This window comes from Gorilla gorilla, chromosome Y (genome assembly GCF_029281585.2).
Source record: "Gorilla gorilla gorilla isolate KB3781 chromosome Y, NHGRI_mGorGor1-v2.1_pri, whole genome shotgun sequence".
NCBI lineage: Eukaryota > Metazoa > Chordata > Mammalia > Primates > Hominidae > Gorilla > Gorilla gorilla.
Window position 1 is genome coordinate 10,259,168 of NC_073248.2, and position 19,422 is coordinate 10,278,589.

At 46.4% G+C, this 19,422-nt stretch overlaps 1 protein-coding gene across 6 annotated transcripts in view; it reads left to right on the forward strand.

Annotated features, from left to right (window-relative positions):
- The first annotated feature begins 17,606 nt into the window (after positions 1-17,606).
- LOC129530427 (cAMP-dependent protein kinase catalytic subunit PRKX-like) overlaps positions 17,607-19,422 on the forward strand; it is a 107,681-nt gene continuing 105,865 nt past the window's right edge. For 4 of the 6 annotated variants that reach the window (XM_063703371.1, XM_055377248.2, XM_055377250.2 and 1 more), the window contains exon 1: positions 17,684-18,121. In XM_063703371.1, the coding sequence (XP_063559441.1) occupies positions 17,956-18,121 (166 nt within the window). In that variant the 5' untranslated portion in view covers positions 17,684-17,955. The other 2 variants (XM_055377249.2, XM_055377251.1) reach the window with 2 other exon arrangements.

Here is a 19,422-nt window from a genome sequence, read left to right on the forward strand (position 1 = left end):
TTTTTTTTCTTTTTTTGGTCACAGAGTCTCACTCTGTCACCCAGGCTAGAATGCAGTGGCGTAATCTTGGCTCGCTGTAACCTCCACCTCCCAGGTTCAAGTGATTCTCCTGCCTCAGCCTCCTTAGTAGCTGGGATTACAGGCATCTGCCACCACACCCAGCTAATTTTTGTATTTTTAGTAGAGATGGGGTTTTACCCTGTTGGCCAGGCTGGTCGCAAGCTCCTGACCTCAAGTTATCCACCTGCCTTGGCCTCCTAAAGTGCTGGAATTATAGCCATGAGCCGCCACTGTGCCTGGCCAATTATTCCTAGTATCATCTTATTTTCTTTATAAACTCAGCTACATCTGGAGTCATATTTCTTTTTTCTTCTTAATATTATTCATTGGCATATTCTGTTTCTTTTTATTTGCAATCTTAGCAGATTTTATTCATTGTACTCTTTTTATTGCAGTTATTTTTAATGTTATTACAAACTAAAATTTGATTTAAAGTAAAATGAAGTTTATTAAAATTAAATATTAATAGAAAATAAAATTAAACTAATTATATCCAAAATACATAAAATTGGCCAGGCATGGTGGCTCACACCTGTAATCCCAGCACTTTAGGAGGCTGAGGTGGCAGATCAATAGATGTCAGGCATTCCAGACCAGCCTGACCAACATGGTGAAACCCTGTCTCTACTAAAACTATAAAAATTAGCCAGGAATGGTGGCAGGCACCTATAATTCCAGCTACTCAGGAGGCTGAGGCAGGATAATCGCTTGAACCCAGGAGGCAGAGGTTGTAGTGAGCTGAGAACAGGCCATTGAGCTCCAGCCTGGGTGACAAAGCAAGACTGTTTCAATAAATAAATAAAAATAAATACATACATAAATACATAAAATTAACTAATAAATGAAATAATAAAATAGTAATATAATAAAATAATTAAATATAATTGAACTAATTTTATTTAAATGAACATTTAAAAGAAGCAATTAAATGCTTAAATGCTTTTTAACACTTAAAAGAGGCGATTCTACTAAAATTAATTTCAGTAAAATTAAAAAGATTTCTAACTTCAGCTACTTCCATCTTCTCTCATTTTCTTCTCTAATTTGTGAATTCTACTGGTTTTCACTTATTTCCTTCTACTGTTCTGTGTAATTCTGCTGTTCCTTTTCTAACTTCTTGAGTGGGACCCTTAGCATACATTTCTGTGCCATTTCTTCTCCTTTAGGATAAGTGTGTTACTGAAGTTTTCAAGTACCTCTAGTGACGCACCCGCTACATCCCGCGGCTTCTGAGCTGCGCATTTGAGTTCCAAGGAGTCACGAAGGCAGCTTGAAAACTTTTCTTGGGAAGCCGAAACTGTCTGTGTCAATGCAATGGGCGCCGGGCGTAAAAGAGAAAACTTCTCCATGTGGGAAGGCTACTCTGTTCTCCTCCATTCTCTGTAGTGAATTTGGAAAGAACTGACATTTTGTCTACTTTCAGGAAAGTATCCATGCACTGGAGAGCTGGAAGCAAGGGCGAGATGTCCCCAGATCCTAAACAGGGAATCCAGCCATTTGCTGTAGACAAAAACAGGCACGCGGAAGTGAGTGCCTTTGACCTTGTACTCAAAGTATCTCCAACCACATGGGTAAAAGACCAAACATGGCACAAACAATCCCATGTGTGAAGGCCGCTCCAAGGTGCAGAAGTCACCAGGCCTGAATTTTTGAACGTGGTTTATTCTCTGACTGTTCCCCCTGCATCCCAGGCTCTTCTGCGCAGAGGACGGGGTGCATGGCCTGTGCTGGCTTGGAGGAGGAGGGGGCTGGGGCAGAGAGCCCTGGGGAAGGGCTATAGGCAGAGAACATCAACTCAAAGGTGGTAGGTACCCAGGTCTGCTCTCCCCGAGGGAGAAGAGTGGGAGGGTCTTGCCAGCCTGAGAACACACCGGCTTTGTCTTTTTGGCAGAACAAAGACTTCTTTCGGAGAAGACAGACTGATTGGCCTAATTCCTTCTCATCTGTGTGTGCAGCTGGCCCTCAATATCCTCAGGGAGTTGGTTCTCAGACTTCCACTGATATCAAAATCCAAGGATGCTCAAGCCCCTTGTAGCAAACGATGCAGTATCTGCATATCACCCAGGCATATCTTCCCATACACTTTAAGCCATCTCTACTTATAATACCTAATACAGTGTAACTATTTTGTCAATTTTTTTTTTACTCCACCAAATATTCTAGTTAATTTTTTTTATTATACTTTAAGTTTTAGGGTACATGTGCACATTGTGCAGGTTAGTTACATATGTATACATGTGCCATGCTGGTGTGCTGCACCCACTAACTGGTCATCTAGCATTAGGTATATCTCCCAATGCTATCCCTCCCCCACTCCCAACCCCACCACAGTCCCCAGAGTGTGATATTCCCCTTCCTGTGTCCACGTGATCTCATTGTTCAATTCCCACCTATGAGTGAGAATATGCGGTGCTTGGTTTTTTGTTCTTGCGATAGTTTACTGAGAATGATGATTTCCAATTTCATCCATGTCCCTACAAAGGACATGAACTCATCACTTTTTATGGCTGCATAGTACTCCATGGTGTATATGTGCCACATTTTCTTAATCCAGTCTATCATTGTTGGACATTTGGGTTGGTTCCAAGTCTTTGCTATTGTGAATAATGCCGCAATAAACATACGTGTGCATGTGTCTTTATAGCAGCATGATTTATAGTCCTTTGGGTATATACCCAGTAATGGGATGGCTGAGTCAAATGGTATTTCTAGTTCTAGATCCCTGAGGAATCGCCACACTGACTTCCACAATGGTTGAACTAGTTTACAGTCCCACCAACGGTGTCAAAGTGTTCCTATTTCTCCACATCCTCTCCAGCACCTGTTGTTTCCTGACTTTTTAATGATCACCATTCTAACTAATGTGAGATGGTATCTCATTGTGGTTTTGATTTGCATTTCTCTGATGGCCAGCGATGATGAGCATTTTTTCATGTGTTTTTTGGCTGCATAAATGTCTTCTTTTGAGAAGTGTCTGTTCATGTCCTTCGCCCACTTTTTAATGGGGTTGTTTGTTTGTTTTTTTCTTGTAAATTTGTTTGAGTTTATTGTAGATTCTGGATATTAGCCCTTTGTCAGATAAGTAGGTTGCGAAAATTTTCTCCCATTTTGTAGGTTGCCTGTTCACTCTGATGGTAGTTTCTTTTGCTGTGCAGAAGCTCTTTAGTTTAATTAGATCCCATTTGTCAATTTTGTCTTTTGTTGCCATTGCTTTTGGTGTTTTGGACATGAAGTCCTTGCCCATGCCTATGTCCTGAATGGTAATGCCTAGGTTTTCTTCTAGGGTTTTTATGGTTTTAGGTCTAACGTTTAAGTCTTTAATCCATCTTGAATTGATTTTTGTATAAGGTGTAAGGAAGGGATCCAGTTTCAGCTTTCTACATATGGCTAGCCAGTTTTGTCAGCACCATTTATTAAATAGGGATTCCTTTCCCCATTGCTTGTTTTTCTCAGGTTTGTCAAAGATCAGATAGTTGTAGATATGTGGCGTTATTTCTGAGGGCTCTGTTCTGTTCCATTGATCTATATCTCTGTTTTGGTACCAATACCATGCTGTTTTGGTTACTGTAGCCTTGTAGTATAGTTTGAAGTCAGGTAGTGTGATGCCTCCAGCTTTGTTCTTTTGGCTTAGGATTGTCTTGGTGATGCGGGCTCTTTTTTGGTTCCATATGAACTTTAAAGCAGTTTTTTCCAATTCTGTGAAGAAAGTCATTGGTAGCTTGATGGGGATGGCATTGAATCTGTAAATGACCTTGGGCAGTATGGCCATTTTCACGATATTGATTCTTCCTACCCATGAGCATGGAATGTTCTTCCATTTGTTTGTATCCTCTTTTATTTCCTTGAGCAGTGGTTTGTAGTTCTCCTTGAAGAGGTCCTTCACATCCCTTGTAAGTTGGATTCCTAGGTATTTTATTCTCTTTGAAGCAATTGTGAATGGGAGTTCACTCATGATTTGGCTCTCTGTTTGTCTGTTATTGTTGTATAAGAATGCTTGTGATTTTTGTATATTGATTTTGTATCCTGAGACTTTGCTGAAGTTGCTTATCAGCTTAAGGAGATTTTGGGCTGAGACAATGGGGTTTTCTAGATATACAATCATGTCGTCTGCAAAGAGGGACAATTTGACTTCCTCTTTTCCTAATTGAGTACCCTTTATTTCCTTCTCCTGTCTAATTGCCCTGGCCAGAACTTCCAACACTATGTTGAATAGGAGTGGTGAGAGAGGGCGTCCCTGTCTTGTGCCAGTTTTCAAAGGGAATGCTTCCAGTTTTTGCCCATTCAGTATGATATTGGCTGTGGGTTTGTCATAGATAGCTCTTATTATTTTGAAATATGTCCCATCAATACCTAATTTATTGAGAGTTTTTAGCATGAAGGTTGTTGAATTTTGTCAAAGGCCTTTTCTGCATCTATTGAGATAATCATGTGGTTTTTGTCTTTGGTTCTGTTTATACGCTGGATTACATTTATTGATTTGCGTATATTGAACCAGCCTTGCATCCCAGGGATGAAGCCCACTTGATCATGGTGGATAAGCTTTTTGATGTGCTGCTGGATTCGGTTTGCCAGTATTTTATTGAGGATTTTTGCATCAATGTTCATCAAGGATATTGGTCTAAAATTCTCTTTTGGTTGTGTCTCTGCCCGGCTTTGGTATCAGAATGATGCTGGCCTCATCAAATGAGTGAGGGAGGATTCCCTCTTTTTCTATTGATTGGAATAGTTTCAGAAGGAATGGTACCAGTTCCTCCTTGTACCTCTGGTAGAATTCGGCTGTGAATCCGTCTGGTCCTGGACTCTTTTTGGTTGGTAAGCTATTGATTATTGCCACAATTTCAGCTCCTGTTATTGGTCTATTCAGAGATTCAACTTCTTCCTGGTTTAGTCTTGGGAGAGTGTATGTGTCGAGGAATTTATCCATTTCTTCTAGACTTTCTAGTTTATTTGCGTAGAGGTGTTTGTAGTATTCTCTGATGGTAGTTTGTATTTCTGTGGGATCGGTGGTGATATCCCCTTTATCATTTTTTATTGTGTCTATTTGATTCTTCTCTCTTTTTTTCTTTATTAGTTTTGCTAGCGGTCTATCAATTTTGTTGATCCTTTCAAAAAACCAGCTCCTGGATTCATTAATTTTTTGAAGGGTTTTTTTGTGTCTCTATATCCTTCAGTTCTGCTCTGATTTTAGTTATTTCTTCCCTTCTGCCAGCTTTTGAATGTGTTTGCTCTTGCTTTTATAGTGCTTTTAATTGTGATATTAGGGTGTCAATTTTGGATCTTTCCTGCTTTCTCTTGTGGGCATTTAGTGCTATAAATTTCCCTCTACACACTGCCTTGAATGCGTCCCAGAGATTCTGGTATGTTGTGTAGTTGCTCTCGTTGGTTTCAAAGAACATCTTTATTTCTGCCTTCATTTCGTTATGTATCCAATAGTCATTCAGGAGCAGGTTGTTCAGTTTCCATGTAGTTGAGTGGTTTTGAGTGAGATTCTTAATCCTGAGTTCTAGTTTGATTGCACTGTGGTCTGAGAGATAGTTTGTTATAATCTCTGTTCTTTTACATTTGCTGAGGAGAGCTTTACTTCCAAGTATGTGGTCAATTTTGGAATAGGTGTGGTGTGGTGCTGAAAAAAATGTATATTCTGTTGATTTGGGGTGGAGAGTTCTGTAGATGTCTATTAGGTCGGCTTGGTGCAGAGCTGAGTTCAATTCCTGGGTATCCTTGTTGACTTTCTGTCTCGTTGATCTGTCTAATGTTGACAGTGGGGTGTTAAAGTCTCCCATTATTAATGTGTGGGAGTCTAAGTGTCTTTGTAGGTCACTCAGGACTTGCTTTATGAATCTGGGTGCTCCTGTATTGGGTGCATATATATTTGGGATAGTTAGTTCTTCTTGTTGAATTGATCCCTTTACGATTATGTAATGGCCTTCTTTGTCTCTTTTGATCTCTGTTGGTTTAAAGTCTGTTTTATCAGAGACTAGGATTGCAACCCCTGCCTTTTTTCGTTTTCCATTTGCTTGGAAGATCTTCCTCCACCCTTTTATTTTGAGCCTATGTGTGTCTCTGCACGTGAGATGGGTTTCCTGAATACAGCACACTGATGAGTCTTGACTCTTTATCCAATTTGCCAGTCTATGTCTTTTAATTGGAGCATTTAGTCCATTTACATTTAAAGTTAATAGTGTTATGTTTGAATTTGATCATGTCATTATGATGTTAGCTGGTGATTTTGCTCATTAGTTGATGCAGTTTCTTCCTAGTCTCGATAGTCTTTACATTTTGGCATCATTTTGCAGCAGCTGGTACCGGTTGTTCCTTTCCATGTTTAGCGCTTCCTTCAGGAGCTCTTTTAGGGCAGGCCTAGTGGTGACAAAATCTCTCAGCATTTGCTTGTCTGTAAAGTATTTTATTTCTCCTTCACTTATGAAGCTTAGTTTGGCTGGATATGAAATTCTGGGTTGAAAATTCTTTCTTTAAGAATGTTGAATATTGGCCCCCACTCTCTTCTGGCTTGTAGGGTTTCTGCCGAGAGATCTGCTGTTAGTCTGATGGGCTTCCCTTTGAGGGTAACCCGACCTTTCTCTCTGGCTGCCCTTAACATTTTTTCCTTCATTTCAACTTTGGTGAATCTGACAATTATGTGTCTTGGAGTTGCTTTTCTCGAGGAGTATCTTTGTGGCATTCTCTGTATTTCCTGAATCTGAACATTGGCCTGCCTTGCTAGATTGGGGAAGTTCTCCTGGATAATATCCTGCAGAGTGTTTTCCAACTTGGTTCCATTCTCCCCATCACTTCCAGGTACACCAATCAGACATAGATTTGGTGTTTTCCACATAATCCCGTATTTCTTGGAAGCTTTGCTCATTTCTTTCTATTCTTTTTTCTCTAAACTTCCCTTCTCGCTTCATTTCATTCATTTCATCTTCCATTGCTGATACCCTTTCTTCCAGTTGATCGCATCGGCTCCTGAGGCTTCTGCATTCTTCACGTAGTTCTCGAGCCTTGGTTTTTAGCTCCATCAGCTCCTTTAAGCACTTCTCTGTATTGGTTATTCTAGTTATACATTCTTCTAAATTTTTTTCAAAGTTTTCAACTTCTTTGCCTTTGGTTTGAATGTCCTCCCGTAGCTCAGAGTAATTTGATCGTCTGAAGCCTTCTGCTCTCAGCTCGTCAAAGTCATTCTCCATCCAGCTTTGTTCCATTGCTGGTGAGGAACTGCGTTCCTTTGGAGGAGGAGAGGCGCTCTGCGTTTTAGAGTTTCCAGTTTTTCTGTTCTGTTTTTTCCCCATCTTTGTGGTTTTATCTACTTTTGGTCTTTGATGTTGATGATGTACAGATGGGTTTTTGGTGTGGATGTCCTTTCTGTTTGTCAGTTTTCCTTCTAACAGACAGGACCCTCAGCTGCAGGTCTGTTGGAATACCCTGCCGTGTGAGGTGTCAGTGTGCCCCTGCTGTGGGGTGCCTCCCAGTTAGGCTGCTCGGGGGTCAGGGGTCAGGGACCCACTTGAGGAGGCGGTCTGCCCGTTCTCAGATCTCCAGCTGCGTGCTGGGAGAACCACTGCTCTCTTCAAAGCTGTCAGACAGGGACATTTAAGTCTGCAGAAGTTACTGCTGTCTTCTTGTTTGTCTGTGCCCTGCCCCAGAGGTGGAGCCTACAGAGGCAGGCAAGCCTCCTTGAGCTGTGGTGGGCTCCACCCAGTTCGAGCTTCCTGGCTGCTTTGTTTACCTAAGCAAGCCTGGGCAATGGCGGGCGCCCCTCCCCCAGCCTGGCTGCCGCCTTGCAGTTTGATCTCAGACTGCTGTGCTAGCAATCAGCGAGACTCCGTGGGCATAGGACCCTCCGAGCCAGGTGCAGGATATACTCTCGTGCTGCGCCATTTTTTAAGCCCATCGGAAAAGCGCAGTATTTGGGTGGGAGTGACCCAATTTTCCAGGTGCCGTCCGTCACCCCTTTCTTTGACTAGGAAAGGGAACTCCCTGACCCCTTTCACTTCCCAAGTGAGACAATGCCTTGCCCTGCTTCGGCCGGTGCACGGTGTGCGCACCCACTGACCTGCGCCCACTGTCTGGCACTCCCAAGTGAGATGAACCTGGTACCTCAGATGGAAATGCAGAAATCACCCATCTTCTGCATTGTTTATTTAGAGACACGGTCTCACTGTCACCCAGGCTGGAGTGCAGAGACACCATCATAGCTCACTGCAGCCTCCAACTCCTGGACTCAAATGATCCTCCCCACTCAGCCTCCTGAGTAGCTGGGACTACAGCCACACATCACTACTTCTGGCTAATTTTTTTAAATTTAATTTTTGTACAGACAGGGTCTCACTATGTTCTCATGCCTCAGCCTCCCAAGAATCTGGGATTGCAGGTGTGTGCCACCATGCCTGGCTAAATTTTTTTTTGTGTGTGTATTTTTAGTAGAGATGGGGTTTTGCTATGTTGGCCAGGCTGGCCTCGAACTCATGACCTCAAGTGGTCTGCCCACCCCGGCCTCCCAAAGAGCTGGGATTACAGGCATGAGCCACCCCACCTGGCCAAGCTTCAGGATTTTAAAGAATGGCATCACGGATTTCCACTGCCCCTTGACATAGCCCTATATTCACTTCTCATCCTCAACTCTCCAGCCCTCCACTCCGTGAAGGCCAATCCTGGTGGTCTGCTGGGACTCAAGACTTTTCCCATCACGTGGCCGAGATGACCTAGAATGTAAAATTGCCAAACGTACCCACAACCATCTCCATGGGATCTGCAGCTTGCCCGATAGCTGGCCTCCAGCAACTCCATGGAGGACCTGGGACTCCAGTTCCCACTAATATTCTGAATCTCTGCTGTATGCAGTGGTGCATGCCTGTAATCCCCGCACTTTGGGAGGATGAGGCAGGGGGATTCCTTGAGCACAGGTATTCGAGGCTGCAGTGATCTGTGATCGCATCACTGCACTCCAGCCTGGGAGACCCTATTTCAAAAAAAAAAAAAAAAAAAAAAATCTGAGTCTGACTCTTGTGTGGAAAATGAACTCTGATCATCCTTTGCCTTTTTAACTTCCTTCATCTTGTGAGTAGTTGTCTCTGCAACTGTCTTCCTTAATATCTGTCCTTAGCATCACTCGCAAAGACACCTGCAAATGCCCTCTCCCCTTTCTACACCTCTAACTTTCACAAGTAGTTCCACCTGGAGGAAGCCCCATCTCCAGTTCTACAAATGATTCAAACTCTCTGCCTTTTGTGCAAATGAGCTGTATGCATTTCCCATGGCTGCCTTCACCAAGTGTCACAGACTAGGTGAGCTCCACCTCAGAAACTCACTGTTCTTACAGTTCTGAGGCCAGAATAAGTCTGAGATCAAAGTGTCGGTGGGGTTGGTTCCTTCTGAAGGTTTGGCCCAGCACAGTGAGACCAAACATGTACTCCAAGGTTTGCAGCATAAGAAAGGAGGGCATGAATTTGTAGGGTGCCAAGCAAGGAGAATCATGCAGCTCACACTTAAGACTTGACCTCCTAGCTTGGCAAGGCAGCTCACGTCTATAATTCCAGCACTTTGGAAGGCCAAGGTGGGTGGATCACTTGAGCCCAGGAGTTTAAGACTAGCCTGGGCAACATATTAAGACCCTGTCTCTACAAATCATTAAAAAATTAGCCGAGCGTGGTGGTACACTTCTGTAGTCCCAGGTCCTCAGTAGAGTGAAGCAGGAGGATCACTTGAACCTGGGAGGTCAAGGATGTGGTGAGCCGTGATGGTGCCACTGCACTCCAGCCTGGGCAACACAGCAAGACTCTGTCTCAAAAAAAAAAAAAATACCCACTCTCCCCAGTGGATTACAGGTGAGAATTTTTCAAGGTGGGAGCCAAAGGTTACAGGCAAAGTCATAAAGCAATTCATGAAGATTATAGAGTGGTTTGACCTAAAAAGGCAGAACATCTTGAAGCAAAGGGGACCCGCAGGACATAGGTAGATGCAAAGATCTCTGACTTGTGATAGGCTAAGGAAGGGAAATTTTGTTTAAAAGTTTGGAGTCAGCAGAAAAAACTATTAGCTCTGGTCTGTGGGCATAACTTCCTCCAGGTCCCTCAGGAAAGAATTTAGGACAAAGTACATTGGTAAGAGTTCAGTCCTCAGTTCCCCTTACCTGACGGCTGTGCCAGCAGATCCGTTTGCTGGGGTCTGAGTTTCTAGAAAACAACTTGGGGAGGTATGCTAAAATTCCTTCCTTCCTTCCCTCCCTCCCTCACTCCCTCCTTCCTTCCTTCTTTCCTTCCCTCCTTCCCTTTCTCTCTTTCTCTCGACAGAGTCTCGCTCTTGTCCCCCAGGCTGGACTGCAACCACTGCCTCACAGGCTCAACCTCCTGCCTCAGCCCCCTAGGTCGGCCACCACGCCAGGTGTTGGATATAAAATGCTCTAGAAATAAATGCTCGGTGCCACAAAGTGAAACGAGCACTCAGGCAAAAGTTCTCTCAGCAAAGCAATTTAATTCTGCAGAAGGGTGCCACTCGCATCAATCAAGATCACAAGAGCACAGAGAACAAAGGATACAAGAGAGGTTTTATCCTTAATGCAGTCCCTATCTCTGTGTCACTCCCCCATGGGTTGGGGTCCAACCGCACAATCTGAGCTGACCTGATTGGCTACTTGTACATATTTTCCTAAATATCTCAGCACGATCTCAGCTCACTGCAACCTCCGCCTCCTGGGTTCAAGCAATTCTCATGCCTCAGACTCCCAAATAGCTGGGGTTACAGGCACCTGACACCATGTCCAGCTCATTTTCGTATTTTTAGTAGAGATGGAGTTTTGCCATGTTGACCAGGCTGGTCTTGAACTCCTGACCTCAAATTATCCACCCACTTCAGCCTCCCAAAGTGCTGGGATTATAGGAATGAGCCAGCACGCCCAGCCCTTGTTTTAATTTTTAACTTGATTTTTTTTTTTTTTTTGAGAAACAGTCTTGCTCTGCCACCCAGGCTGGAGTGCAGCACTGTGGTCATAGCTCATTGTGATCCTCCCAAGCTCTAGTGATCCTCCTACATGTGCCTCCCAAACAGCTGGGACTACAGACATGTGCCACCATGCCTGGTTAATTTGCAAGTTTTTATAGTAACAGGGTCTTGCCATATTGCCCAGACTGTTCTTGAACTTCTGGACTGAAGCAATCTTCCCACCTCAACCTCCTAAAGTTTTAGGATTACAAGAGTGAGCCACCTTGCCTGGCCTCAGCAATGTTTACTGTAATTTTCCCAAGCTTTCGTGGTAAGCAGCTGAAGAGAGGGATGACTAGGTATGGAAAAACAGCCCCCTCTGGTCCTATAAACCTATCCCAAGTATCCCAAGTAGGGCTGGCCCTCAAACCTATACCACAGACACTCAGAAGAACAAATGGCTCACCATGGGAACCCCAAGCCCTGCAGCCACCCAACAATGCCCCTGAGAAAATAACTGGCTCCCTTTTTCATGACCAATTTCATCTAGCACAGAGGAGTCAGCTGCTGTCTTTGTAAACTGGGTGTAGGTCCTACTGTTGGATGCAGAGGCAGTCTAGAAAAGACTTTGAGCACAAGAAAATTGGTAGCAACAGCTCCAGGTGAGGTCACAGTTTGGAGGCAGACATCCTGTGGCAAGTTCATGCCCTATCTTGGGTACAGTGCATTCCAGAGCCTTCCTGCAGCAGTAGCAGCAGCCTAGAATGTGATACTGAGACCTAGGTCGGTCCCTGGCCCAACCTCTTCATTGAACAAAGAGAAATTCAAGGTTTTGTTCCTGGAAGGACCTGCCAAAAAAAAAAGACAGAGACAGACAGAGAAAAAGAAAGAAAAGAAAAAAATGCAAGCTGCAAAATTGCTAAAGCTACAATAATTGTAAAAAAATTTTTATTTTGCTATAGACCAGGTCTCACCAGAGACTGGAGACCCTAGGTGGGTCTCTGTCTCCTGGTCTCAAGCAAACCTCTTATGTGAGCCTCCTAAAGTACTGGAATTATAGGCATGAGCCATCATGCCTAGGTGAAAACAAATTTTTTTGAATGTTTTCAATGTGCAAAGAATCAATTATGTGCTTCTGAAGTGATGGAAGGAAATGGAAGGTCTACAGATGCATAACCAGAAAAAGACATGCTGCTTGTTGACAATAGTGTTGCCAGCAGTATCAGTACTTAAAACACTTTTATATTTTATTTATTTATTTTGATTGACAAATAGTAAGTGTACAAATTCATGGGGTATATGTTTTGATACATATAATGTATAGTGATCAGATCAGGGTAATTACCATATCCATCATCTCAAACATTTATTCCTTCTTTGTTCTAGGAAGATTTGATACCCTCCTTCTAGACAGTTGAGACTATATAATACATATATCTAACATATATCTATACGAACACATGCACACACACATTTATATGTATATATGTATGTGTATATGTGTGTGTGTGTGTGTGTATTTTTTTTTTTTTTTTTGAGACAGGGTCTCATTCTGTCTCCCAGGCTGGAGTGCAGTGGCACACTCTCGGCTCACTGCAAACCCTACCTCCTGGGTTTAACTGATCCTCCCATCTCGGCCTCCCAAGTAGCTGGGACTACAGGCTCGTGCCACCACGCCTGGCTTATTTTTCTATTTTTAGTAGACATGGGTTTTCACCATGTTGGCCAGGCTGGTCTGGAACTCCTGACCTCAAGTGATCCACCTACCTTGGCCTCTTAAAGTGCTGGGATTATGGGAGTGAGCCATGGAGCTTGGCCCATATATATATATATGCACGCACACACATACGTGCACACATATATACACATAAATACGCGCACGTGCGCGCGCACACACACACACGCATATATATATATATAAATTTTTTTTGAGACAGGGTCTCTGTCACCCAGGCTGGAGTGCAGTGGTGCCATCACAGCTCAATGCAGCCTCAACTTGCCAGACTCAAGGAATCCTCCCACCTCAGCTTCTCGAGTAGCTGATAATACAGACACAAGCCATCATGCCCAACTAATTTAGTATTTTTTGTAAAGACAGGGTTTCATCATATTCCCCAGACTGGTCGGAAACTCCTGGCCTCAAGTGATCCTCCTACCTTGGCCTCCCAAAATGTTGGGATTACAAGTGTAAGCCATTTCACCTGGCCTATAATATATCATTTTTAACTATAGTTATTCTGTAGTGCTATAGAACTCTAGAATGTATTCCTTCTATTTAGCTGTAATTTTCTTAGAGAAGGTGGCATGAAAATGATATCACCGTAATCCCCAAGAACCAACAAGGAATGAGGTTTCAAACAGAGTCACAGGGGATCTCCGGAGGAAAAGTGTCAGGGGCAGAATTTACTAACTGCTGCTGTCCAAGAGTATAGTCTCTGCCCACCTGGCTCTCTGCCATCATGGAGAACCATTATATTTGCAGTAGTAATTATGGTTTTATCAGATGAGGAAATGGGTTTCCTTCAAGAGGCAGGTGTGAAATAATAGGTTGGTGCAAAAGTAATCACTGTTTTTCCCATTACTTTATTTTTATTTTTAAATTTTGTGTGTGTCTGTGTGCGTGTGTGTGAGATGGAGTCTCACTCTGTCACCTCGAGTGGAGTGCAGTGGCTCGATCTCGACTCACTGCAACCTCCCAGGTTCAAGCGATTCTCCTGCTTCAGCATCTGGAGTAGCTGGGATTACAGGTATGCACCACGACACCTGGCTGATTTTTGTATTTTTAATAGAGACAGGGTTTTTCTATGTTTGAACGTTACAGGTAACGTTTTACTCAATAATATTAATGATGCGTATTGAACCAAGTCAATAAGCAAGATGACTTAAGAGTGAATTCATCATGCAACAGCCCATGCCTATAATCTCAGCACTTTGGGAGGCTGAGGTAGGAGGATCACCTGAGCCTAGGAGTTTGTGAGACATGCCTGGGCAACATATAAAGACCCCATCTCTAAAAAAAAAATATTTAATTAGCTGGATGTGGTGGCACTTGCCTATAATCCCAGAGATTTGGGAAACTGAGATGGGAAGATCACTTGAGGCCAGGCGTTTGAGATCAGCCTGGGCAACATAGTGAGACCCCATCTCCATTTAAAAAGAAACAGAGAGTAAGATAACCATGGACACCCACTGTGTTCTGTAATATGTTAATGAGGTTTCCTTTAAATGTTTAGATCCCTATAATGCCAATGTGGGAAAGCAAAGAAGTGTGTGAAAACTCTTAACAAACTCTCCTGTATCCTACAAAACACTGGCCTTGTTATTTGGAATTCACTTGAGTCAGATCCTTTTTTATTTATTTATTATTTGGAAGAGATGGAGTCTTGTTCTGTCACCCAGGCTAAAGGGCAGTGGTGTGATCATGGCCCACTGCAGCCTCAAACTCCTAGGCTCAAGTGACTTTGCCACCTTGACCTCCCAAGTAGGTTGGGATTACAGGTGCACGCCACCATGTCTCTGCCACGCTGGTGTGCAACAGCATGATTGTGGTTCACGCCAATGTCTGCTTCCCAGGTGCTAGCAATTCTCCTGCCTCAGCCTCCCTAGTAGCTGGCATTACAGGTGCCCGCCACTATGCCTAGCTAATTTTTGTATTTTTAATAGAGATGGGATTTCACCATGTTGGCCAGGCAGGTCTGGAACTCCTGACCTCAGGTGATCCACCCACCTTGGCCTCCCAAAGTGCTGGGATTACAAGTGTGAGCCACTGCGCCCAGACAAGAAGATGTTACACACACACACACACACACACACACACACACACACACCATGGAATACTATGCAGCTGCAAAAAAATGAAATATCTTTTGCAGCAACATGGATGGAAGTAGAGGCCATTATCTTAAGCAAAATTACTCAGAAACAGAAAATCTGCACTTGTACCTCCTCAATATATAAAAAGAAAAAATAAAAGATAAAAATAGAACAAAAATTTTATCTTAGCATATATAGAAATATATATTATATATCATCTATGCAAAATATATATTATATATGATATATCCATACTTATGTACACATACATTAACACAAACGTATTATATTTAACTCAGTATATATATGTAATAGATATTATATGTTATATATACATTATATATACACACATATACACACAAACACTGACATACGGTACGCATGCTTGAAGAATGTTCAGCTCCCCTCACAGATGGTATGAATTTTTTTTTTTTTTTGAGTCCAGGTCTCATTCTGTTGCCCAGGCTGGAGGGCAGTGGCACAGTCACAGCTCACTGCAGCCTTGACCTCCTGGGCTCATGGCATGTTTGTGCCTTCGCCTCTGATTGTGCTGTGATTATAGGTGTGCACCACCACACCTGACTAGTTTTTAAATGATTTTTTTTTTGGTAGAGATGGGGGCTAGGGGTGGGGTGGTGGCGCTGGGGGGCTTCCGATGCTGCCCAGGCTGGTCTCGAATCCCCGCACCTCCCAAAGTGCTAAGATCACAGGTGTGAGTCACTGCGCTTGGCCAGATGGTACAATTTTGATTCCTCTCATATTTAACAACGCCTGTACCTATCATGGTATTAAATTTATAGCTCATTCTGGTTCAGGGTCAGGGACTTATTCCTTTGGAATGGCAGAGTTCAGCATTTCCTGACCCCCCCCCCCCCCCGCAAAATAATGCCACTTCATTAAGGCGATAATGACCCTTCCAAGTCTAACTCACAGGCACTTTCCTTTTTTGTCTCTCAAGTAATTAGGCTGTGGTTTCTCAAGGATTTTTATGCTGTGGTTTCTGAAGGATTTTTATGATCCTTCCAAAGCAGCTTTTGTCAAGCAAGGTGTTGTGAAATGTGCAGGGTCTGTTTATAAGAAGAGGTAGGTATGTGGTCAAGTTCAGGGTGGGTTCGGTGGAATCAGACCAACCAGCAGCCCAAGCAGAGTGTTAACGCTGCAAATCTGTGCCACGTTCTTCTTCCTGCGTGCAATTTGCAGGCAAAGACATATGTTTAATTGGGTGTGAAACCCGTGCCTTGAGTAAAAGGACTTTATGAGGCCGCACCCTTACATTTCCAAGGTGAGGCCCTAGTGGAGAGGGCGCGCGTTCTGCGGGGAAACACGAACTTTTCCTGAGTGCGCGTTCCTTGCTGGCCCTGAACCCCTCGGCCAGGCAGGGCTTGGCAGGGCCGTTTCCTGTCCTAACCAGGATCAAGGGATTGCGCGGCTTGCTGGTGAAGATTGGCAGGGCCGTGACCTGTCCTAACCAGGCTTAGGGGATGGCGGGGGCCTGCTGGTGTCGCATATGTTTTGCATTCCAGCTCAGGATTTTGCAGAGCATAGAGAGCGGGCGTCACCCCCAGGGGGATATGCCACCCACAAAACGCAGGTGGAGGCTGGGCGAGGCTGGCAGCCAGGGGCCAGAAATCCAAAGTCTGAGCCAGGTTCAGACTTCCTGACGCCCACTCCCTGTTAGCTGTGCAAGGATGGCTCGGCCTGGTCCCCCTAAAAATGTGTCCGTTCTATCTTAGAGGCCGCTTTGGCTCTCGGAAAGCCCCCCTGACCTGAGGACTGAGGGACTGGAGACCTCTTTCAGTCGCAGAATCGCTGAGATCCCTCAAAACAAAGGCGTTTGCTGTTTGACCCCTTGCTGCTCAATGTGTGGTTGGCCAACCGACAGCCTGGGGCGCCCTGGTCGCGGGTCAGGGGAGCAGCGTCTAGGCCGTGCCAGGCCCGCAAGTTAAGCACTGTCTGCATTTCCCTGGGGAAAGGGGTGACCAAATATCTAGCTATATTTGCATTTCAAATCCACACGGATAAGAGTTTTAAATATAAGTATGTCCAACTATTGCCTAAGCCACACTAGGAAAAAAAATCTTTGCGTTTCTGAAATTGAAATGCGTCTGCACAGTTCTTTATCAGGTTGTCACCGGGGTGTTTAAACAGTGACCAATCAAGTTTCACACGCTACATTTGGTCGGGCGACCTCTCAAAACTGTCTTTCCCTAGTTCTTTAAATAAATGTTTATTTGGAAAGAATTCTAGATCCACAGGAAGCTGCAAACAAACGCACAGAGTCAAGCCCACCCTTTCTCCCCCATTCCAAGTAAAAATGTGGAATCACCAGTCCTACGACGAAACCAGGGCGCTGACCTTGTTCCCCAGACCCGGCAGCCCCTCTTGGGGATCCGCGCGCAGCGCGCGTCCTGAGTAGCCAGGCTAATTCGAGCCCCTCTCCTCACCAAACGCCAATTTCAGTTTCTATTTTTGAGCTTCACTTTTGCTGAGCCACGCCCTCCCTGTCCCCGGGCCACCCAGCCTCCCCATCTTCCGGGTTTCGGTGCAGCAACGCGGGTGGCCCGTCAGTGCGACCCCGGGGGAAGTCATCCTGGGTCCCACCCCGGGGGCGCCCCGGGCGCGGAGGGGGCGTGGGCACCTCCCCAGCGCCGCCCCTGCCCATGGTGACTGGAGTCGCCTGCACGCCCGGGTCTCCGACTCCTCCGCTGGGTCCCCGCCCGGGCGGAGCCCACGCGAAGGCGACGCCCCCCAAAGCCCCGCGGCCGGGTGGGGGCGGGGAGAGGCGCAGTCACGCCCAGGCTGCTTCCGCCCGCCCCAACAGCTCGCACGCGGCTACCGAGCTGGAGGAGGCGGCGGGCGTGAGACCGGGAATGCTTAGGGCCCCCGCCTTCCCCGCAGCCATCCAGCACTCGGTGCCCGCCCCGCGAGGCCAGCTGCTGCTCCCTCCCGGGGCTATTGCTGCTAGTGCCGTGAGCACCGCCCAGCCATTGTCTCTGTGTCTCCGTCAGCCGTGCCGGGCCGCGCATCCGGAGGCGAGGGCGCGCATGGGGAGCCTCCGTTGATGCTGCCGCGGCTGCCGCGCCGCCCTCCGCGGCTCCGTCCCGGGGAGTCCGGCTTCCCGAGCGCTCCGGCCTGGCCCGGCGCCCCGGACCTGAGTGCCTCCCCATGGAGGCGCCCGGGCCGGCCCAGTCGGCCGCGGCGGAGAGCAACTCCCGACACGTGGCGGAGGATACCGCCGACTGGGCGCCCGCGCTCTGCCCCAGCCCCGAGGCGCGGTCGCCGGAGGCGCCTGCCTATAGCCTGCAGGACTTCGACACGCTGGTCACCGTGGGTGAGTGAGTGCGCGCGGGAACTCGGCCCACAGGGGCTCGCGGCGCGGCCGGGACCCTGTAGTAGGACAAAGGGCCCCGGGTGCCCGCTTTCTGGGGAGGGCCCTGCAGCGGGATCCCCGCGCGGGGCTGCCCTTGCGCCCTGGGTCTCCCCGGGGGCCGTTCGGAGAACTGGAGCGCACCCTCCAGCCCCGGCGAGTTCCTCCGACTGGCTGGGGGCCTTCCCTGGAACCCCGACGGCTCTTTTGGAAGACCACTCTGTATCCCCAGCACACACAGCACTCTGGGGCCTGGGCCGTCCGACGTCACAAAACTTCCTGTAGGACATCTCGCCTAGGGTACCTCGTGCGCTCTCCCAGACAGCAGCTCCAGGGACACGGGCGCGGGGTCCCGCAGGCCAGCCTCCCAGTGTGCCCAGCGGCAGGGTCCTTGGCGGGGAATGTACAGATTTCTCCATTGGCTGCAGGAGCAGCTGGGCTCCGGGGGACAGGTGTTCGTGGCTTTGTGGGGATGAAGACGGCGGAGTTGGGGACAGATCCTAACATGTCCTGACACCGCCTGTGCTCTTCGTCTTGTGCCTCTGAAATGGGTAATTCTTGTATCGGAAGCTTTATCCGTTTCCTTTGTCCTCTGTCTTTGAACTTAACCCCGAATGGGCAGCTTGACAGAGAGGTTTCGAGTTCTCGGTGCGCTTGCATCCGGACACGCGCTGGTTTATGGGGGCAGCCCTGAGTGGGTCAGAATATCCCAGCTCAACGTGGGCGCTGGATTTAAACAGTTGTCACCGGCCCGCCTGTGTCTCTTAGGGACTCTGTATGGCTAAGTGGGGTGTTGGCTGTCAAGAAAATAAATGGGGGAGCGGAGAGGGGTGTCTTGGGTGTGTTGGTGGGGCGGGGGCTCTCAAACCCTCTTAACTCCTGTTTGTCCTCATTTTGGAAAGGAGGAAGCTGGGCTGGGAAGCCCAAGGGCTTAAGGTCACACCTTAGGGCTTAGGAAGACCAGCGGGCATAGCCAGAGGGCCTTCAGAACCGCTGAGGAAGAGAGGACTTAGCTTCCTTCAGTGACCTCTTTGCCACTTAGACCTTGAGGGAAGGGCCCACGAGGAAAGCCTGAGTTTGGAAGGACAGTGTGGGACGAGGCCCTCTGTTTCTGCGCTCCCTCTCTCCTCCTATCTCATTCTCTCTTTCTCTGTTTCTCTTTCTCTCTCTTTCTGTGACCCTGTTCGTGTATCTGCATTTCTTCTCCTCTGTCTCTCTCTGTCTTTCTGTCTGTTCCCTTACTGTCTTGGTCTCTCTGTCTCCCT